Source organism: Ranitomeya imitator, chromosome 5, assembly GCF_032444005.1.
Source record: "Ranitomeya imitator isolate aRanImi1 chromosome 5, aRanImi1.pri, whole genome shotgun sequence".
In the NCBI taxonomy this organism is placed as follows: domain Eukaryota; kingdom Metazoa; phylum Chordata; class Amphibia; order Anura; family Dendrobatidae; genus Ranitomeya; species Ranitomeya imitator.
The window spans coordinates 333,534,721-333,558,494 of record NC_091286.1 but is presented as its reverse complement, the minus strand read 5'-3'; the positions used below and the strand labels follow the sequence as shown (position 1 = coordinate 333,558,494).

Below are 23,774 nucleotides of genomic sequence, written 5' to 3'. Positions count from 1 at the left end.
GGTTTCAATTATGCTGAGAGTATGAAATATTACGCTATGTCAATTACATTCAGCACAAAAATAGATAAATTTAAAACTTGAATAGAATCAATTACGGCTATTGAACAAAGAGAAGAAGTGAAAACGCAAGCGATAATTGGAGTTACGACTGCAATTAAAATAATCTGCTTTGAAAAATGCAAAATTGTTAACAGCAGCAAAAAATAGCTAAAAAAGAAGATCCCAAAAATAACAAAAACAGCTGCAGGCATTCATGATAGAAGTTATGTTGTGTGGTAAGGCATAAAAGATATTAATTAATGAGATATTGTAAGTGGCTACATCTCTCCATTGCCTTACTGCATTTTTGTACAGCTCATCTACTTGGAGAACTGTTTGCAAATAATGAATGGAAAGTTTACATGGAACTATGTCATCACTGAATTTAAATTGATATCCAAAACATAGGAAGCTACTGAACATCCATATAAAAAGTAGCCATGGAAGCTTGAACTTGTTAATGGGATTGTCTGTAGTCACTTTATGTGAATGCGGAATTGTGAATCCTCACATCAAATGCACTGTACGCTGTGAGGCTTCTCTGGTGCAGGGAGCGTCGGGCATTTGACGCAAGTATGTGATTTGCATAAATGCAGCCACGTGCCGACTAGATTGCCACAAACTTGTTCAATGCAAGTGTATTGACTGTGGCCTAACAGTGTCTAGTCGTAATGTGGCTGAATCCTCACAGCACGCAGTGCGCACAATGTGAAGATTCACAAGTCTGCAGTCACACAAAAAGAAACTGCAGACTTGTAGCCCAGAGGAATCTTGTGGAGATGCACCACTAGAAATAGTCCTATAATAAAAAAGTACAAAATTCAGAAAGTGCCATTTGTAAGGTTTTCATAAAATTCAGAAAGTGCTATTTGTAAGGTTTTCATAAAATGCAATTCCTAAGGTTTTCTTTTGGGTATGGGACTTTTGTTGGAGAGGTTGAAGGACACTACCACAGAGCTCATAATGACATTGGTGAAAATCACCAATTCAAAAAGATTTTAAAGCTGAACATACATAATTGATAATATGGCTTCAATCCACCCATTAAAGGCACTAGTGGCGAGTAGTATTCGATGATTGAGCGAGGCTGCACCCCGATTAGTGACATAGCCATATAGTGGGCGTGGCTGACTAGTGGGTATGGCCTCGCTCTATAGAGTTTTGGAGCGAGGCCTTACCCACTAGATGGGCTCTGGCACGGAGTATGAAAAACTACATACTATATAATTCATATATACCCTCCGGTCACGGCTCAGAAACCGATAAATCCGCACAGGGCACAGTGCGCATGCTGAGGGGATTCATAAGTCTGCAGTCACACAGTGTGACTTCAAACTTAACCATTTTAGACCAGACAATCCCTTTAAGGCTTACAGAATGTTCATAAAGTCTTCAAAAAAATGATATAATTATTGAAATCTCATACAAAGCACGCAAGACTGGATATACAGATGGGTACCAATGTCTGACAGTGCAAATTAAATATAACATTGTAATGTGCTATCAATATCCTTCACAGGTTGCAATTTACACCACAATACCTGGGTGGTCACATTCACTGTAAAAAAAAAAAATAAACTGACATGTGCCCTCCCAGAAAAATGAACTAATCGTACACAATTATTGGGAACAAGCCTTCTTAGCTACTGCAGTTGCTTTCTTATTCACCCAATGTTTTAGATGTTATGGTTAGTTTCATATCTTTTTTTGAAGTTTGTATGAAATATTTAGATCATGTACCTCATGAATATGCAGCATGGTTCACACAGTTTAATTCGAGATATACAGAAGAAGTGAATATAAAGAAGCAGGAGTGGTTCAGTAAAGTAAAAAAAGATATGACAGTCATCAAAATAAATGACTTGTTTTTGACATGGCTGACTTGATGAGACAAGTTAATAGGATAATGGCATATGCTTTGTCAAACTTCAGCCACATATATAGTGCTATGAAGGAATAGAGAAAAGTCTACTTAAACTCATGGATTGATAGATGTGCATAATTATGAATGTGCTGTCATCTACAAATTAAAATGTAGTTAAGTTGTGCTCAAAAGTTTACATACCCTGGGAGAATTTTTGCTTTCTTGTCATTTTTTCAAAGAATATGAATGATGAGACCAAAACGTTTTCTCCCCTCATAGTTAGTGGTTGGGTGAAGCCAATTATTGTCAAACTACTGTGCTTTCACTTTTTAAATCATCCATTTAAGGCCGGTTTCACATTAGCGTTTTGAGGAGCTGCAGACTTCCTCTGTGAAGCCCCGCCCTCGACCGCACCTCCACCGCTAGCTCCACCTACGTCTGCATGCGGCCTGCGTACCTATCTTTAACATTAGGTACGTAGGTCGTGCGGCTGTATTCGGATGCTTCCGCATGCGTTGTTTTGACGTTTTTTGGAAGTGCATTTGAACAGCAAGGTTGATTGCTGTTGAGGGGAACTAGGAAAAAAAAAAAAATCTCTATAAATCTTCAGCAGAGCGAGTGTGAGCGAGCTGAGTGTGACCAGAGCGTAAGTGTGGACGGCGGTAAGTGTGACTTGTGATTCAGTGAAGAGGTATTTGGAAAGCCTTTAACAAATACCTGTGTGAATTGGTGTGAGTTGCTGAATTGGGGGTAGCTATATTCATAAGGGTTAACTTAGGGTGGGGGCTCATAGTTAAGGGTTTATAAGGGGCAGCTGTTTGGGGCTCAAGTCCTTTTTGGAAGTGCATTTGAACAGCAAGGTTGATTGCTGTTGAGGGGAACTAGAGAAAAAAAAAATCTATAAATCTTCAACAGAGCGAGTGTGAGCGAGCTGAGTGTGACCAGAGCGTGCGTAAGTGTGGACGGCGGTAAGTGTGACTTGTGATTCAGTGACTTTGGAGTCAGGGAGTTTTCAGGGGAGGAATTACTGAATTGCTGTCTGATTTTTATTAATACTTTGTATTTATTTTTTTTTTTTATTGAACTGTTCTGTCTGGTGCAATCCCCATTAGGAAATGTGCTCCACTCTTGTTAATGCCATCCAGTGCACATCTTGCCACATGTATGCAGTCCTTGAGCAGCCGATCGAGGGTGCATACTGCTGTGCGAGATGTGAGCACGTTGTGCATTTGGAAACCCAGATTCTGACTCTAAATGTGCAGCTGGCAACACTGAGATCCATAGACAACATGGAGAGGAGTCTTCTGCTCACGGAGCAGACGCTCAATGGGACAGATGAGGGGGGGGATGGTGGAATGGAGCTGCAGGACAATGAAGTAGCAAGCTGGGTGACAGTTAGGAAGCGGGCTGGAGGGAAGAGTGCCAGGGAGGCTAGTCCTGATCTGGAACACCCCAATAAGTTTGCTAAGTTGGCAGATGAGGGGGGTGCCAGTACAGGGGTAGCACTGCTGCAGCCAGGCATGTCCTCTGAAAGCCGGAGGAGTGACTGCTCCAGTAAGGAGGGAAATAGGAGAGCAGGGCAGGCCAGACAGGTGCTGGTAGTGGGCGACTCAATTATTAGGGGAACAGATAGGGCAATCTGTCACAAAGACAGGGATCGTCGAATGGTGTGCTGCCTACCTGGCGCTCGAGTCCGACACATCGCTGATCGGGTGGACAGATTATTGGGAGGGGCTGGTGAGGACCCAGCGGTCATGGTGCACATTGGCACTAATGACAAAGTTAGAGGTAGGTGGAAGGTCCTTAAAGATGATTTCAGGGAATTAGGCTGCAAGCTGAAAGCAAGGACCTCCAACGTGGTATTTTCCGAAATACTGCCGGTACCACGTGCCACGCATAGAGAGGCAACGGGAGATTAGGGAGGTTAATAAGTGGCTCAAGAATTGGTGTAGGAAAGAGGGGTTTGGGTTCCTGCAGAACTGGGCCGACTTCTCAGTTGGCTACAGGCTCTACGCTAGGGACGGGCTGCACCTCAATGGGGAGGGTGCAGCTGTGCTGGGGGAGAAAATGGCTAGAAGGTTGGAGGAGTGTTTAAACTAGGAATTGGGGGGAGGGTATTCATTTTATAGGAGGGGAAGATAGTGCAGACAGAGACCTGGGCACAAATAAGGAAGTTGGGGGTGGCGGTGGCATGGGGGGTGGGGTCAGAACAGTTAACAATATAAGAAATAGAAGTACAGAGAGGAACATAAAGTGCATGTATACTAATGCCAGAAGCCTCGCCAACAAAATGGACGAATTAGAACTAATGTTGTTGGAGCATAATTATGACATGGTGGGGATATCTGAAACATGGCTGGATGAGAGCCATGACTGGGCTGTAAACTTGCAGGGCTATAGCCTGTTCAGAAATGACCGTACAGATAAGCGAGGGGGAGGGGTGTGTCTATATGTAAAATCATCCTTAAAACCCATCGATAATATAGGTGAATTTAATGAAAATGTAGAATCCCTGTGGGTGGAGATAAGGGGAGGGGGAAAAAATAATAAATTACTGATAGGGGTTTGTTATAAATCTCCAAAAATAATGGAAGCAATGGAGAATATCCTCGTAAAGCAAATAGATGAAGCTGCGACTCAAGGAGAAGTCATTATTATGGGGGACTTCAACTACCCTGAAATAGATTGGGGAACAGAGACTCATTGCCAGAGAGAGTAAAAATAATCCTAAAATATTCTTTAACTACATAAATAGTAAGAAACTAAAAAATGATAGTGTTGGCCCCCTTAAAAATAGTCTGGGTGAGATGGTGGATGAGGATGAGGAAAAAGCCAATATGCTAAATGACTTTTTTTCATCAGTATTTACACAAGAAAATCCCATGGCAGACAAAATGTCTAGTGATAAAAATTCCCAATTAAATGTCACCTGCTTAACCCAGCAGGAAGTGCGGCAGCGTCTAAAAATCACTAAAATTGACAAATCTCCGGGCCCGGATGGGATACACCCTCGAGTACTGCAGGAATTAAGTACAGTCATTGATAGACCATTATTTTTAATCTTTAAAGACTCCATAATAACAGGGTCTGTGCCACAGGACTGGCGTATAGCAAATGTGGTGCCAATATTCAAAAAGGGAACAAAAACTGAACTCGGAAACTATAGGCCAGTAAGCTTAACCTCTACTGTGGGTAAAATCCTGGAGGGCATTCTAAGGGACGCTATACTGGAGTATCTGAAGAGGAATAACCTCATGACCCAGTATCAGCACGGGTTTACTAGGGACCGTTCATGTCAGACTAATTTGATCAGTTTCTATGAAGAGGTAAGTTCCGGATTGGACCAAGGGAACCCAGTGGATGTAGTGTATATGGACTTTTCAAAAGCTTTTGATACGGTGCCACACAAAAGGTTGATACATAAAATGAGAATAATGGGGATAGGGGAAAATATGTGCAAGTGGGTTGAGAGCTGGCTCAGGGATAGGAAACAAAGGGTGGTTATTAATGGAGCACACTCGGACTGGGTAGCGGTTAGCAGTGGGGTACCACAGGGGTCAGTATTGGGCCCTCTTCTTTTTAACATATTTATTAATGACCTTGTAGGGGGCATTCAGAGTAGAATTTCAATATTTGCAGATGACACTAAACTCTGCAGGGTAATCAATACAGAGGAGGACAATTTTATATTACAGGATGATTTATGTAAACTAGAAGCTTGGGCTGATAAATGGCAAATGAGCTTTAATGGGGATAAATGTAAGGTCATGCACTTGGGTAGAAGTAATAAGATGTATAATTATGTGCTTAATTCTAAAACTCTGGGCAAAACCGTCAATGAAAAAGACCTGGGTGTATGGGTGGATGACAAACTTAAATTCAGTGGCCAGTGTCAGGCAGCTGCTACAAAGGCAAATAAAATAATGGGATGCATTAAAAGAGGCATAGATGCTCATGAGGAGAATATAATTTTACCTCTATACAAGTCACTAGTTCGACCACACTTAGAATACTGTGCACAGTTCTGGTCTCCGGTGTATAAGAAAGACATAGCTGAACTGGAGCGGGTGCAGAGAAGAGCGACCAAGGTTATTAGAGGACTGGGGGGTCTGCAATACCAAGATAGGTTATTACACTTGGGGCTATTTAGTTTGGAAAAACGAAGACTAAGGGGTGATCTCATTTTAATGTATAAATATATGAGGGGACAGTACAAAGACCTTTCTGATGATCTTTTTAATCATAGACCTGAAACAGGGACAAGGGGGCATCCTCTGCGGTTGGAGGAAAAAAGGTTTAAGCATAATAACAGACACGGATTCTTTACTGTAAGAGCAGTGAGACTATGGAACTCTCTGCCGTGTGATGTTGTAATGAGTGATTCATTACTTAAATTTAAGAGGGGACTGGATACCTTTCTGGAAAAGTATAATGTTACAGGGTATATACACTAGATTCCTTGATAGGGCGTTGATCCAGGGAACTAGTCTGATTGCCGTATGTGGAGTCGGGAAGGAATTTTTTTCCCCAATGTGGAGCTTACTCTTTGCACATGGGTTTTTTTTGCCTTCCTCTGGATCAACATGTTAGGGCATGTTAGGTTAGGCTATGGGTTGAACTAGATGGACATATAGTCTTCCTTCAACCTTAATAACTATGTAACTATGATGCGGCGACCAGCGTAGGACGCAGCTGTTGCAATTTCTTTTTTTCTCCGCATCGTCAAAATGACGCATGCGGAAGCATCCGCCTACAGCCACACGACCTGCGTACCTAATGTTAAAGATAGGTACACAGGCCCCATGCAAAAGTAGGCAGAGCTAGCAGCGGAGGTGCGGCCGAGGGTGGGGCTTTATGGAGGAAGTCCGCAGCTCCTCAAAACGCTAGTGTGAAACCGGCCTAAGATCCACTGACAATTCTTTTCCTTTCCCCATGACTCACAATCCAGAAGCCTCAGTGGCTGGATGAAAGATGCAAGAGTCTGTCTAGACACCAGAAACTCACTCAGCTTTTATGCACACACACGGATTATAAGCACAGGTCACAAGGTGAGGATGTTTCCTTTAGCAGCCATGCAAACTAATTTATGTCAACTTCTGTGCATGTTATCAGGCCAAAATCACCAGGGTATGCAAACTTTGATCAGGGTCATTTGGATGTTTTGGGTTGTCATTATGATTTAAAAGGAGAAAGCACAGTAGTTTGACAATAAATGGCTTCACCCAACCACTAACCATGACTGGAGAAAAAGTTTTGGTCTTATTCATATTCTCTGAAGACAGGACAAGAAAGCAAAAATTCTGCCGGGGTATGTAAACTTTTGAGCACAACTGCATCTGCCACTTTTATTATGGCATTTTTCCAATCCTTTTTCAGAAATAACAAGATAGGTACGATCCTGTGACAACCACACAGCCCTGGAACCCTGCGATTCCAACTCTAGCACCTCAACAGGGTGTCAAACATTTCCTTCTTCAGTCTTGCCATCTCAATTTACATGAAGAACCACAAATTCTTAATCTGTTTGAATGTTTAAAATCTGTGTGCCTGTGTGCTTTATTTTATAATGGCATCCATGCATAGCAGCATTCTATCAGGATAATAGCATTGTAATATCTAGCTGACATAGGAGGACTTCACTGATGCAAATAATTCGACTCTTCTGGGTCTCTCTTACCAAGACACCATCACCTATATGTGTGGCACTTCCATGACAATCTTCTTTTTCACACTGGTGGTTTTAGAATCTGTAGTTTAAAAAGAATCTGTCAGCAGTTTTTTGCCACTTTTTTTTACATAATGTAGAGACAGAGACTGATTCCAGCAATGTATCACTCACTAGGTTGCTTACGGTAGTTTTCATAAAACCACTGTTTTATCAGCAGATTATCACTAAAGGACTAGCAAAACAGCTGCCATGTAGTCTGCCATAATCATGAGCTCTGCATAACTCCGCTTCACCACTGATTGGCTGTTTTCTGCCTATGCACAAAATACACAAAAAACTGCCAATGGGTAGTGTGGATGAAGTTAAGAGAACTGCTTAATCGATCTGAAGCATAATAAAGTAGCTATTTTATCAAAACTGCAGAAATCAGTAAAGTGACATCACTAGAATCAAGGTCTCTGCCACTACATCATACAGCACTCAGATAGTGTAGGAAAAAAAACACTTATGAACAAAGGCTGAATGACATTACCTAAGTCGATCAGCGCCTATTTACTGGCGCGTTGAAATGGGAAGAATGAGCGATAGCGGACAAGCGTAATGAGGGGAATGTGAAAACTACTTTTAAAAGAGAGTTCAAGCGAGCGTGAAACTCCCAAGAGGTAAATGGGTGGGATCCGTGTACTTGCAGACAGTGGTAGGCCGGTTGCAGACGGTAGTAGGCCGGTAGCGGCCCTCGGCATGGGGGACTCGGTTTCCCAAGAGTCGGGTTGCTTATAAAACGTCATCTAAGGCTAAATATCGGCGGGCACGACCGATAGCGGACAAGTACCGTGTAGGAAAATTGAAAAGAACTTTGAAGAGAGAAGTCATGAGGGCGTGAAACTGCCAAGAGATAAGCAGGTGAGATCTACTGGTGCGTTGAAATGGGAAGAAAAAACTGTAAAAGGAAGAATGACTGTTAATCTAATCGCTGTCCTCACAAAGCATCAGGATTCAGGCCGCATAGTCCCTTATTAACATAGGGCGATGTTCTTCAGACAAAATTTATATAGAGGTAAAAAAAAGCTAATATGTCATAAATAGTCAAGGATATTGATGAGTCAGACATCTAACAGCTGTATAATCATACTCAGTAATTGTGATAGGCGTTTCTGCCTCCATTATGAAAAACGTCAGTGGAAAAATGCATTATACAGGTATGGGTGACAGAGATGGTGGCCCCTTTTCAAAAAACAAAGACACACAGTTTAGGATTCCAGAGGGTCACTATCATTAGACCTTAGTGACAAGAAGGAATCCATGAATTTTGGGATAGGAAGGAACAATTAAATAAAGTAATGCTTGGCAAAATTTATACTGGTGACACACTGCAAAATGGCTTAACCCCTTAGTGACCGAGCCAAATTTTTGAAATCTGACCAGTGTCACTTTATGTGGTAATAACTCTGCAACGCTTCAACAAATCCCAGTGATTTTGAGATTGTTTTTTCGTGACACATTCTACTTTATGATAATGGTAAATTTAGTTCAACATTTTTTGTATTTATTTATACAAAAAATCAAAAATTTGAGAAAAATGTTAAAAAATTAGCAATTTTCTAAATTTGAATGATTATCCCTTTAATCCAGATAGTCATACCACAGCAAACCATTAATAAATAACATTTCCCACATGTCTGCTTTACATCAGCACCATTTGTAAAATGTTATTTTATTTTGTTAGCATTTTAGGAGGTTTAAAAATGTAGCAGCAATTTTTCATTTTTTCAAAGAAATTTACAAAATTAATTTTTTTAGGGACTTATCCATGTTTGAAGTGACTTTAGGGGTCCCATATATTGGGAAACCCCCAAACGTGATACCATTTTAAAAACAGCACCCCTAAACATATTGAAAACTGCTGTCAGGTAGTTTATTAACCCTTCAGGTGCTTTACAGGAATTAATGCAAAGTGGTATGACAGAAATGAAAATGTGTATTTTTACCACTTAAATGTCTCTAACTTCTAAACAGATTACTACAGCCGTCAGACTCTAAGGCCACTATTTGGTCATGAATTGCCATGGCAAACATCAGGACCGCAAAATCATGATCTGAGGGCACCAATTGGGATAAAGAAGAAGCCCCCACACTCTGTTAACCATTTATAATGATGTAGTCACTATTGACAGCAGCATCTAAGGGGTTAAACAGATTTAGAAGGTGCAAATACTGATCGTGGCTGGTGCAGCAAGTTGTCAGCTATAGTGTACAACCGACAGATGCTGGATTGTCATCTGTATGGGGATACTATTCTCTTATATCTAAGGTCAGTTAAAAGACGTATTGGCGGTCATTAAGGGGTTAAGGTAAAAGTAAAGTAATTTTTCATCTTACTAAATGTACAGGGTGAGTCATGTATATGGATACACCTAAATAAACCGGGAATGGTTGGTGATATCAACGTCCTGTTTGTGGCACATTAGTATATGGGAGGGGGAAAACTTTTCAAGATGGGTGGTGACCATGGCGGCCATTTTGAAGTTGGCCATTTTGGATCTAACTTTATTTTTTCCAATGGGAGGAGGGTCATGTGACATCAAACTTATTGAGAAATTCACAAGAAAAACAATGGTGTGCTTGGTTTTAACGTAACTTTATTCTTTCATGAGTTATTTACAAGTTTCTCTTTGTTTACAGCCATTGACATGTTGTAGAGGTTAACACATGAGGAGCGGATAGAAATTGTGTTGATGTCTGGGGAATGCAGTACCCGGGTCATTGCAGCAGATTTCAATGCAAGACACCCTACGCAAGAAAACTGTCACCATTCCCATGTTATTTAGGTGTATCTATATAAATGGCCCACCCAAAAAAGTTTGCCTCATCACTGAACATAATGTACTCTGGAAACTGAGGGTCCTGTTCCAATTTTTGTTTTGCCCATTCTGCAAATTCAGCGCGCCGACTCGGGAGGAACGGAGCGCTATTTGCCTATTCATGTGAATGGGTCTGTGCATATGTTAGTGTGTTTCCACCGACCGTGGGCAAAACACACTGACATGTCCATTTTTTAATGTCAGTAAGGGACATAAAACATCCCACATTCGTGCATACACATAACACACATGGATGTCATCCATGTGTCACGCATCAGCGCCGGGGAAGAAGCGTTACAGTAAGCGTTGTTCCCCAGCGCCGGGTGCTGATCATGGCTCTCCTCATTATTCCTTGCTCCTCCGGTGATCGGCGCGAGCAAGGGAGAATGATGAGAGTTACATTTAAGTAATAAAAGAGACAACAGGCGGCAGCTGATGGGACTATTTACTTCCATCAGCCTACTGCTGCTAATAACAGTGACAGCAGGAGCAGCGGATGGGAGTATTCATATGCGGCTCCTGCGCTGTAAATACGGTAATTTAAAAAAAAAAATGTCATGGGTTCCCCCCTATTTTTGATAACCAGCCAGACAAAACTCACGGCTGGGGGCTGGAACCCTCAGCTCTCAGCTCCAGTAAGGTTGGATATCAAGTGCCGGGTGTTAGCTGTGAGAATCAGCTGACACCTGGCAGCGACTGGCCACGCACCCCCCATGTGCATGGCACGTACTATACCATCCATGGTCAGACAGGCCCGGGTCACATGGACAGTATAGTACATCGGATGGCAGAGAGGGATTAATATTGCCATCAATAATAACTTATGAAAAATTAAGCCTTTCACTTCTGACAGCAACGTCTATCAACAGGAAATATATGTGATTCAAACTAGATTGACAATAGGATGATTTAAATTCTTAAAGCGTAGTCATCAGAATATAAGTGAGCTCTTTCCATAAGATAAGGGATAGCTCATCGATAGTGAAGACTTCAACAGCTGAGAGCCCCAATGCTCTTGACAATGGGCGCCTCCCGAGCGCTGTCTGAAATGGAGCAAAGGTCAAGCATGCGCACTTCTTTTCCACCCCACTCATTCTCTATTGGAATGAATGGAGGGAGGTGCTCCACTTCATTCAGATAGGCCTCTACAGAGCTCCATTCCCATTGAGGGTCCCATTAAGTTCTCCTGTAGCCTATAGATAATGAATAACTTATAAACTTCGTAAATACCTTTTAATAACTTTAATGAATTGAACAAAATTGCATAACTTATTGCATTGTACATAAACCTGGAATTAATGCTATTCAACTTTAATCACCAGTATAATTTTATTTTTATAGACTAATGTCTGGGTAGGGAAGATTATAATGCAATGTCACTACTGTAAGACGTTACAGTGCCAGACTGAACTTACCCCAGTTGGTTGAAAGATGAGTCCATCAACTTCATGGCTGACCTCTCTAGCAAAGCTTCCTTCAAGCAGCTGTCAATCATAAAAATCATAATATTAGAAGAAGAAAAAACTGTATAAGTGAAACGCAACATTTATTTAAATATAAGCTTGAGTACTTTTGTTATGCAGCTACGTTCACCTTTTCTCACACATCTTTCAGTTACGATTCTTACAGGTGCTTCTCAGAAAACTAGGGTATCATCAAAAAGTTAATTTATTTCAGTTATTCAATACAAAAAGTGAAACTCATTACATAGAGTCAATACAAACAAACTAATCTATTTCAAGTGTTTATTTCTGTTAATGTTGATGATTATGACTTACAGCTAATGAAAACCCAAAATTCATTCTCTCAGCAAATTAGAATACTTTGTTAACACCAGCTTGAAAAATGATTTTAAAATCTAAAATATTGGCCTACTGAAATGTATGTTCAATAAATACACTCAATACTTGGTCGAAGCTCCTTTTGCATTAATTACTGAATCAATGCAGTGTGGCATGGACGCTATCAGCCTGTGGCACTGCTGGGGTGTTATGGAAGCCCAGGTTAATTTGATAGCAGCCTTCAGCTCGTCTGCATTGTTGGGTCTGGTGTCTCTCATCTTCCTCTTGACAATAACCCATAGATTCTCTATGAGGTTAAGGTCAGGCGACTTTGCTGGCTAATCAAGTACAGTGATACTGCTGTTTTTAAATCAGGCATTGGTACTTTTGGCAGTGTGGACAGGTGCTAAGTCCTGCTCAAGAATGAAATTTCCATCTCCAAAAAGTGTGTCGGCAGAGGGAAGCATAAAGTGCTCTAACAATTTCCTGGTAGATGGCTACGCTGACTTTGGTCTTGATAAAACACAGTGGACTTCCTGTCACGCACAGTGTAGGAAATACTAAGTGCAACACAAATGGATAAGGGTAAGGGAACCTAATACTAGGGAAGGGGGAGTGAAGACCCCTAGGCAGATCCAACGTCACTCTGTCTGCCCTAACGACCCTATATAGGTTATGCACCCATCGCTGAGCAGGATACCTAATCCTTGCCTGACCCTAGCAGTAAGCCACACAGGGAAGGACAGGATGTTACTTGTCAATCCTCACTACAACTAAAGACAGAAGGGATACACAAACAAAAGAGAACACTTAGCATGAGTAGACTCAGAGAGAAACACAGGTGTCTTCCAAACCCAAAAGTGGAAGAAAGCCGACTGCTATAGCTCCAAGCCTCAACAGGGAAATTGAAATATCACCGGCCACTCCCAGGAGCAAGCTGGGAGTCATAAACACCCCAGTCCAGGTATGACAACTAGAGCCGGGGGAAGGTTGCCACTGGGTCCTAGGGTCAGAAGGATGAGGAATAAGTCTGCAAAGCAAACTGCTGAGACCTTCTGCAGTCAGATACAGTGCGACAGTCTGCAGTCTCTGACACACTTGTGATGCCTACACAAGCAAATGACATGGCTCCCCAAACCATCACTGATTGTGGAACTGCACACTAGACCTCAAGCAGTTTGGATTGTGTGCCTCTCCACTTTTCCTCCAGACTCTGGGACCTTGAAATCCAAAATTTACTTTCATCTGAAAACAACACCTTTGACTAATGAGCAACAGTCCAGTTCTTTTTCTCCTTTGCCCAGGTAAGATGCTTCTGGCATTGTCTACTGGTCATGAGTGGCCTGACACAAGGAATGTGACACTTGTAGACCATGTCCTGGATACGTCCGTGTGCAGCGGCTCTTGAAGCAATGAATCCAGCAGCAGTCCACTCCTTGTGAATCTCCCCCAAAGTTTTGAATGGCCTTTTCTTAACAATCCTTTCAAGGCTGCGGTTATCCCGGTTGCTTGTGCACCTTTTTCTACAACACTTTTTCATTCCACTCAACTTTCCATTAATATGCTTGGATACAGCACTCCGTCAACAGCCAGCTGTTATGATCTGGTGGCCTTGGAGCAGCATGAGACGTACTCTGGAGAAGGTGGTCCCTGTACTGACCGCAAGCCCTGAACCTAGCAGTGCAACTAGAAGTAGCCGTGGGGGGTACCTAACACTCCCTAGACCCCTCGGCACAGCCAAAGATCTAACTACCCCTAAAGACAGAAACAGGAAACCTATCTTGCCTCCGAGAAAATCCCCAAAGGATAGATAGCCCCCCACAAATATTGACTGTGAGAGGAGAGGGAAATAACATACGCAGATATGAAATCAGATTTTAGCATAGGAGGCCATACTAGCTAAAAGGAAAGAATAGAACAGAGTACTATGCGGTCACTATAAAAACACTAGAAAATATCCACCGCAGAAAATACGGATCACCACATCTGACTAAAGACATGGAGGGTATATCTGTATCTCCAGAGAAATAGCTAGGCTGCAAAAAAAATCCTTCACAGACCAAGCTGGACAAGACAAAAACATGAAAATGCACAGAACTATAAGGTCCACTGCAGGTGGACAGCAAAAACAAAGCCAGGACTTATCTTTGTAGAAAAACACAGCAAAATGGAGAGACCAGCAGGGAAGTGAATCCTTCAAGAACAATGGACAACTGGCACTGACTAAAGGATCCAGCAAAGCTATATACCCCAGTCAGTTTTGCAATTAGTAGATACACCTGTCCACTCCTGCAGTCCAGGCACAACTGCATTACCCTCTACAACCACCGGAGGGAGCCCAAAAGCTGAATTCACAACAGTCAGCTTCTTTAGCAATGATCTTTTGTGGCTTACCCTCCTTGTGGAGTGTGTCACTTACTGAATTCTGGACATCTGTCACGTCAGCAGTCTTCCCCATGATTGTGGAGCCTACTGAAACAGACTACGGGACCTTTTCAAAAGCTTAGGAAGCCTTTGCAGGCGTTTTTTTTGTTAATTATTCTAATTTACTGAGATAATGACTTTTGGGTTTTCATTGGCTACGAGTCATAATCATCAACATTAACAGAAATAAACAATGGAAATAAATCACTCTGTTTGTAATGACTATGAAATATTTGAGTTTCACTTTTTGTATTGAAGAACTGAAATTAAATTAACTTTTTAATGATATTTTAATTTTGTGAGAATCACCTACATTTGTCTACATTAAACCTTTGGAGTAAGAAATAGTTTTTCCGTGAATATGACTTTCATTGAATGGTTTTGAAATAACTAAAAAGCAGTTGCTCAGGTTGAAAATACACTGTATATATATTTTTTTGGGGGTATGGGTTATTATTTGTATAGTTGTGCAAACATATATAACTTCCTAATATACTTGAGCTCAACACAGAGGGAGCTTCTATTGGGCTCAACACAGAGGGAGCTTCTATTGGGCTCAACACAGAGGGAGCTTCTTATGTTGCTACTTAAGGACCCTAACACTTCAGTCTTTTTGTTTCCGTCAAAATCCATAGTTTTGTGAAAACAATGGATCCAGCGAATTTGTCCGCTGGATCCGTCTTTTTCTCATAGACTTGTATTAGAAACGGATTACGACGGATGGCCTCACGTTTCAACTGTCGTGCGCTGGATCCGTCGGAAGTTGTTTATCCGTCATCTGGAGAAGACGTACAAAGAAACGTTTTTTGTCTGCATCGAAAAGTCGGCCAGTGACGGATCCAGCGGCGTCTGTCGTTGGCTAGAACGGAAGCTTATGGGCGTAGGAACCGTCACTGTCTGTCAAAAGATGGAATCCAGCGACTGATTCCGTTTTTTGAAACTGAGCATGCCTGGAAGAATTTCTATTCCTTTAATTTAACCTATTTTTCCATTCAGGGAATCTCTCTCTCTCTCTTTCTTTCTCTCTCTCTCTCCAGAATTCTGTTCCCTTCCTGCGGCAGCTGCTTCGACAGATCCGTAAAAAAAAACGGCTCCAGTGCATCAGTTTTTTACAATCTGCATCCGTCTTTTCAACACTTTAACGGATTGTGACTGATTCTAAAAAACTGATGTGTGAAAGAAGCCTTACCAGTCATGTTTTGAAGAGGGCCTGGCGACTGCTGATCTCAGTAGATAGATAGCTCCTTTCTGTGTCTCTGCATCAGCAATAAAACTGAAGGATTTCCAAGCTATTTAAATGAAGCAGTCAGCCAGTATTTTTCATAAACTACACTCTCTCCAGTGTTATAGCCAGAAGTGGCTAGGGCCCAGGACTGCCCACGATATATCTTGTGATCAGGGCAGCTTTCTCTATTCCCGTGGTAGTATTATCATGAATCTTATTGCAATTCACAAGCATAAAACCAGCTTTATTTATGAGGCTGGATAACTAATTTATAGCTGAGATACACATGCAGTTTTGATGTCAACTGCAATATTTTTTTTCCACACCTTTTCTTTTTATAAACCAATCCAATGCTAAGTTCACATGTTCAATAATCATCCGTTTGGAACAGATCCTGCAGCAGTCAGTCATCTTAACAGAACAATCCTGCTGACATTTTTTTCCTCTTGCTTGAAAAAAAACTGATTGCAACTGGATCCGTTTTTAACACTGAAATCTATGGAAAATGGGTGCGCCGTTTTTCTTCCATTTGAAACATCTGTTTTTTGGTTACTGGATTAGTTTCAAATGGATGATTATTCGTCCAGTAGTCGTCTGCCTGAAACGGATACAATAAGCAAAAAATGTACCATAACTATTTCAAATGGAAGAAAAATAGATGGCTGTTTATGGATCAGTTTTCATAGACATCAATGTAATAAAAGGTATAGCAAAAGTATAGCATATTTTTTTATTTTACAGTATTCCATTCTATACTGGACAGTCACTTAAATACCAATACTCTGCATTGTATTGATCCTATATGGGAGCAAATCTGTTATAACTCAAATACGAACAAAAGGGTAAAAAAGCAAAAGAATAAGCAATACATCAAATGTTCTCGGTGATACACTGAAGTAGTGAATATTATTACACATAAAGAAGAAATCATTTACAACACAGCCTTTGCTCGGTACTTGCACAAAAACGATACAACTGACAAGGCGAATTCTGACAAGTCTTATGTTTCAATACAAAATGTATGAAAGGATAACAGCAGAAGCTTCTTGCTCTGGCTGCATCTCAATTCCATAAAAAATGTCAGTTTCTCTTTCTAAACATCTCTTTCCTGATATCATATCATTTCACTATTGATTATTCATGAATGGAAGCGGTGTCAGAAAACTACAAAAGGCACATTTCTTGGGAGCAGAGCTGAAAAGAGAAAAATAGACATCTCTGGATAAATCAATGGCGAGGCACGTCTGACTAAGACCACCACATGCAGAGAATGACAAATTGCGATTGCCTCCCATTGTCATGTCTATAGATACTATTGTAAGAAATTGGTTAACTCTTTAGTATGCGGGATATATACACGTTTAGTCAAACTTGAGAAAAATAAATAAGTATATGGTTTTATTCTTCCATGACAGTAATACAAAGGGTTTAAACTTGCATTACTAAATACTTTGTAAATCCAAAAAAGCTGCAGAGAAACTGGAAGACACAAAATAATAGATAAGCTAGGTGTAAGCTAAAGAGGCAGTAATGATACTCTTTCACCAGCTCAATGACTCGCTTGCTCTGCAGAATACTATTATGTTATTAATCACCGCCATTGTGTGTACTGAGAAGATGCATTAAATTCTAAGCTCCATTTCAGAAAAAGGCAATTTCACATCAAGATGCACACTCGTGTCAGGCCGATGTTCTATGTACTAAGGAGTAGCGCAAGCATTTTCAAAAGTAAAAAAAAAGGGATTTTAAGATAATTTAATTTAATCAAAATAGCAAAATAATTTATTATAAAATGATTGTTACAAAAATTATATAAAAAATGTGTTCTAAAAGTTTTTTTCTGAACCAGCCAACATTTTTTACCCTGCACAGTCTAATCTACGTTCGCTAAAATAAAGAATCATGAATGACGAAGCGATTTTTGAAATATTATCTTCCTAGGAGTTAAGTCTGCATTCAATTATTCATTAACTAGTTAAAAAAATATTTAGTGTTCCCATATGTTCCCATCACGAGTGCGGTTGTGAGGATATAGGGTACCAGTGACAGTAAAAGTTGCCCTGACTGGGTAAAACTTTCCAACCAATCACTATGGGGGACAATTCTCCAAAGCTTTTAAGCCACAGAAGTGGTGTAAAAGCTTTGAAAATTCACAACATTTTTATGCAACACAGAAGTGGTGGAGTTGTGGAGGAGCCGGGGCGGATCCATGCCACCCATCAGATCAAGTGATTGGCATCTCTTAATGAATTTGGTGCCTCTTGTGCTCCATCAAGACCACTAAAGTTTTTTTGTTTTTTTTACCATGGATGGCAAGAACAATCAAATCAATTTTGGAACAAATCAACCAGACAAGTAGCTTGATGCAATGATCACCAGGCTACGAATTGTCTATTTTGTACACATCAATGCTGGAGGAGAACATCATGGTCAGAAGAGTAGATGGAACACTGTGAAGAGAAAGACCATCAACCCAATGTGCTTGATAACATCCAGATTATAACAAAGAAAACCTTCAAACACCTATCTAGACTTGTAGAATATTGATCTTCCTACAGATCGTTCATCCATCAAGTTGCCATGGCTCGAGATTGCATAACAACGATAACTTATAAATAATAAAAAGATAAGGGAAGGGTTTAGTTTCTGCATGGCACCCTGTGATATACACAGTGGGGGAAAAATCTTACTTACCGGTAATGGGATTTTACAGAGCCCATGACATCACCACCTGAGAGAGGGTATCCGCCCATCAAGGACAGGAAACCTACTGAATAAAAAGGCAGTACCTCTCCTCCGCATCAGTTTGGGTTTCAGAGAACGAGAGGACATCCAGACAGTTCGTAACATAACCGTCACCAAATACATTTTTCTTAACACCCTTAAAAGTGCACACCACAAGTGACAAAGCAGGGGAGGGAATATAAGGAAGCTGTCATGGGCTCTGTAAAATCCAGTTACAGGTAAGTAACTAAGATTTTTTCCCTTTTCCCATGATAACACCACCTGAGAGATTTAAATAGATCAAAGCACCCTAGGGAGGGATCACCACTTTCAATACCTTTCTCTCAAAGGTCAGGTCAACAGAGGATGACAGTTTAAGACGATAATGTTTATAAAAGGTGGAAGGGGAAGACGACGTGGCCACCTTACATATTCTGTCCATTGACACCTCCGCTCTTTCAGCCCAGGAGGTTGCCATGGCTCTGGTGGAATGGGTCTTCAGGTTTTCAGGAACTGGAATATTTCTAGAGGTGTATGCTTAGCTAATGGCGTCCCTAATCCATCTAGCTATGGTCCCCTTGTAACATCATGCCCCTTTCTGATCCCCCGGAATGACACAAATAAGGTCTCACTCTTCCTCCATCGTCTTGTCCTGTCTAAGTACTGTATCAAGGCCCTCCTAACATCTAATGTGTTAAGTCTGTGTTCCTCTACAGTCTTTCCTCTACGGTTTTTCTACAGAAAGAGGGAAGAACTACCTCCTGACTTCTATGAAAGTTTGAGGTTACCTTGGGGAGATAAGCCGGCTCTCACCTCAAAACTACTCTATCAACCGATATCTGCAAAAATGTATGATTAATGGATAGATCCCGTAAATCACTAACCCTGCGGGCTGACCATCAGGGGGCTGGTGGCTAGGCCCATCTCCATACCCCTTTGAAGAAATTCTAATACGGTTCTGATTGGGACCATACTCCCAACAGCCTGCCCTGAAAAAGTTAAAATTTAGCCCATATCCTGCCGCATATATCATAGTTATTACAGGCTTCCTAGTCTGCCATCAGAGTAGCACCTAAGGCGAGGGAGAATCCTTTGTGTTAAAATTGCCCTCTCAAAATCCAGGCCATCGAATGTAGACCTGACCTCTGAGGATGTGACACTGGGCCCTGCCTGAGGAGACCCGGAACGTCCGGGAGAATCCAGGGATCTGATAAGGACATCTTCGTCATCCATGAGAGCCATGGCCTTTTGGGCCAAAATGGAGCAATGAGGGTGACCTTTGCTGCCTCCTCCCGAATCTTCCTCAGGACTGCCGGGATCAACATCAATGGGGGAATTGCGAAAGCCAGTTGAAAACCCCAAGGAATCTGTAGTGTGTCCATTGCGTATGGCTTTTCTCTTGGGTTTAGAGAGCAGGAAAATTTTTGTCTTCCTGTTGGCAAACAAGGGATAGGTGCAACCAAAACCAGTATATGGATGAAAGCAAGATGCAACACCAGACAGGAAGTATATATTAAAAAAAACGCCTTTATTGAATACACTGGCAATAAGATGTATATTTTACATACTCATAAAAAATCCGCACGAGGAAAAAACAAAAAATGACAATAATATAAAAATTAAGAGATTATAAAAGACCTAGAATAAAGGCTGACCCCAGCAGTATATATAAGACAAGGGGTGTAGCTCCCACAGAATGTATATAGCCCAACTGAAGACATAAAAATAAGCAACACAAAAAGTCCGTATATATATATATATATGCTAGACTGCCAAAGTGCAATGTGCCAAAATATATACATGAGAAAATATAAAAAGGGGAAACACAATTATCAACAGTGTGCAAAAATAAAGTGCCAATAATGCAACAACATTTACCAAGATTGGTGATAAACTAAGCACAAAAATACGGTCTATTCAGACTAGCTACTTGCTATGAAGCAAAAAAACAGAACAAAAAGTGCCAAAGTGCAATATAGCCTGTTACGGCAGAAAAAGTGCGCAGTACAATATTAAATACGGGCAATAATGTCACTATTTGTTGGGGGCAGTAGGAATCACTCAAATCCACCAATGACCAAGAGGATCACAGCAGCCTGAATAATCCTAGCATGTAAAATGGTAATATGGGGAGCACACTATACCTCAATTATACGACCAGATCAGCGGGGTCAGCCCAGTCCTCATGCGAACGCGCCCGACGCGCGTTTCGGATATTAATCCTTCGTCAGGGGGTGAAGGATTAATATCCGAAACGCGCGTCGGGGCGCGTTCGCATGAGGACTGGGCTGACCCCGCTGATCTGATCGTATAATTGAGGTATAGTGTGCTCCCCATATTACCATTTTACATGCTAGGATTATTCAGGCTGCTGTGATCCTCTTGGTCATTGGTGGATTTGAGTGATTCCTACTGCCCCCAACAAATAGAGTGACATTATTGCCCGTATTTAATATTGTACTGCACACTTTTTCTGCCGTAACAGGCTATATTGCACTTTGGCACTTTTTGTTCTGTTTTTTTGCTTCATAGCAAGTAGCTAGTCTGAATAGACCGTATTTTTGTGCTTAGTTTATCACCAATCTTGGTAAATGTTGTTGCATTATTGGCACTTTATTTTTGCACACTGTTGATAATTGTGTTTCCCCTTTTTATATTTTCTCATGTATATATTTTGGCAAATTGCACTTTGGCAGTCTAGCATATATATATATACGGACTTTTTGTGTTGCTTATTTTTATAAGTCTTCAGTTGGGCTATATACATTCTGTGGGAGCTACACCCCTTGTCTTATATATACTGCTGGGGTCAGCCTTTATTCTAGGTCTTTTATAATCTCTTAATTTTTATATTATTGTCATTTTTTGTTTTTTCCTCGTGCAGATTTTTTATGAGTATGTAAAATATACATCTTATTGCCACTGTATTCAATAAAGGCGTTTTTTTAATATATACTTCCTGTCTGGTGTTACATCTTGCTTTCATCCATATACTGGTTTTGGTTGCACCTATCCCTAGTCAAGTGGGTTTTCCACAATTCCTTCCACAGCGCACTGGTCACTTTCACAAGATTATTTTACATAGATTATGGCCTATGCTGACATGCGTATGCAAATATAATACCATTGTGTTCTGTGGATTTGTTTAAACTGTTGGCAAACAAGTCTATCCCTGGCTGCCCCCAAAGCTCCACAATCTGCTGAAGAATTGATGGAAAGAGTTCCCATTACCCTTTTCTTTGGGCTGTCCGGCTGAGAAAGTCTGCCACTTCATTGTCCTTCCCCTTTATGTGCAGAGTAGATAGCTGTACATGATGTTCCTCCATAACCTGGAGAATTGCTCAAGATAGCCACATTAGAGTCTGGGATTTTGTGCCTCCATGGTGGTTGATATAAGCCACCGACGGTCGGTTGTTTGACATTATGTGAACATGGTTTCCTTATAAACGAGGAAGAAACTCTAATACAGCATTTTTTGTTGCTAGTGGCTCTTTGTAGTTTAAGGAATGGCCGGCTTCTGCCCCTGACAAGCCCCACTGGACTATGCAGTCTTAGATGTGTGCCCCATCCTTCTGCACTTGCATCTGTCACAATCATGTCTAATATCTGGTAGGACCATGGAATTCCCCTTGACAGATTGCCTGGATCCAGCCACCAGGTCATGGAGTCTACTGCTTCTCAGGAGAGCAAAATTTTCTAAGTGCCCTGCAAGCTTACTTTCTCCCTCTAGGACATCCTGCTGTAAGGCCCTAGAATGAATCTCGGCCCACTGGACTTCTGGAATGCATGACATCATTGATCCTAGTAAGGACATAGCTTTCCTTAGGGACATGACCGAATTGGTCAATGCAGCTGATACCAGGGCTACAATTCTGTCATTCTTCTCCTCTGGCAGTAGACAGGCCTATCTCTCTGAGCCCAAAATAAGCCCTAAAGATTGAACTTTCAGGAGCTGTAGCCTCTACTTCCTGATATTTATATTTATATATAATCAGTTTTTATGAAGAGGTAAGCTATAGGCTGGACCACGGTGAGTCATTGGACGTGGTATATCTCGATTTTTCCAAAGCGTTTGATACCGTGCCGCACAAGAGGTTGGTACACAAAATGAGAATGCTTGGTCTGGGGGAAAATATGTGTAAATGGGTTAGTAACTGGCTTAGTGATAGAAAGCAGAGGGTGGTTATAAATGGTATAGTCTCTAACTGGGTCGCTGTGACCAGTGGGGTACCGCAGGGGTCAGTATTGGGACCTGTTCTCTTCAACATATTCATTAATGATCTGGTAGAAGGTTTACACAGTAAAATATCGATATTTGCAGATGATACAAAACTATGTAAAGCAGTTAATACAAGAGAAGATAGTATTCTGCTACAGATGGATCTGGATAAGTTGGAAACTTGGGCTGAAAGGTGGCAGATGAGGTTTAACAATGATAAATGTAAGGTTATACACATGGGAAGAGGGAATCAATATCACCATTACACACTGAACGGGAAACCACTGGGTAAATCTGACAGGGAGAAGGACTTGGGGATCCTAGTTAATGATAAACTTACCTGGAGCAGCCAGTGCCAGGCAGCAGCTGCCAAGGCAAACAGGATCATGGGGTGCATTAAAAGAGGTCTGGATACACATGATGAGAGCATTATACTGCCTCTGTACAAATCCCTAGTTAGACCGCACATGGAGTACTGTGTCCAGTTTTGGGCACCGGTGCTCAGGAAGGATATAATGGAACTAGAGAGAGTACAAAGGAGGGCAACAAAATTAATAAAGGGGATGGGAGAACTACAATACCCAGATAGATTAGCGAAATTAGGATTATTTAGTCTAGAAAAAAGACGACTGAGGGGCGATCTAATAACCATGTATAAGTATATAAGGGGACAATACAAATATCTCGCTGAGGATCTGTTTATACCAAGGAAGGTGACGGGCACAAGGGGGCATTCTTTGCGTCTGGAGGAGAGAAGGTTTTTCCACCAACATAGAAGAGGATTCTTTACTGTTAGGGCAGTGAGAATCTGGAATTGCTTGCCTGAGGAGGTGGTGATGGCGAACTCAGTCGAGGGGTTCAAGAGAGGCCTGGATGTCTTCCTGGAGCAGAACAATATTGTATCATACAATTATTAGGTTCTGTAGAAGGACGTAGATCTGGGTATTTATTATAATGGAATATAGGCTG

The 23,774-nt window shown here is 41.2% G+C and overlaps 1 protein-coding gene across 1 annotated transcript in view; it reads right to left on the bottom strand.

The window, feature by feature from the left end:
• The window catches only part of RNGTT (RNA guanylyltransferase and 5'-phosphatase), a 576,238-nt gene that overhangs the window by 222,023 nt on the left and 330,441 nt on the right, over window positions 1-23,774 (bottom strand). Inside the window, exon 12 of the mRNA XM_069726381.1 lies at window positions 11,848-11,916. Within this exon, the coding sequence (XP_069582482.1) occupies window positions 11,848-11,916 (69 nt within the window). The remainder of the gene's footprint in view (window positions 1-11,847; window positions 11,917-23,774) is intronic.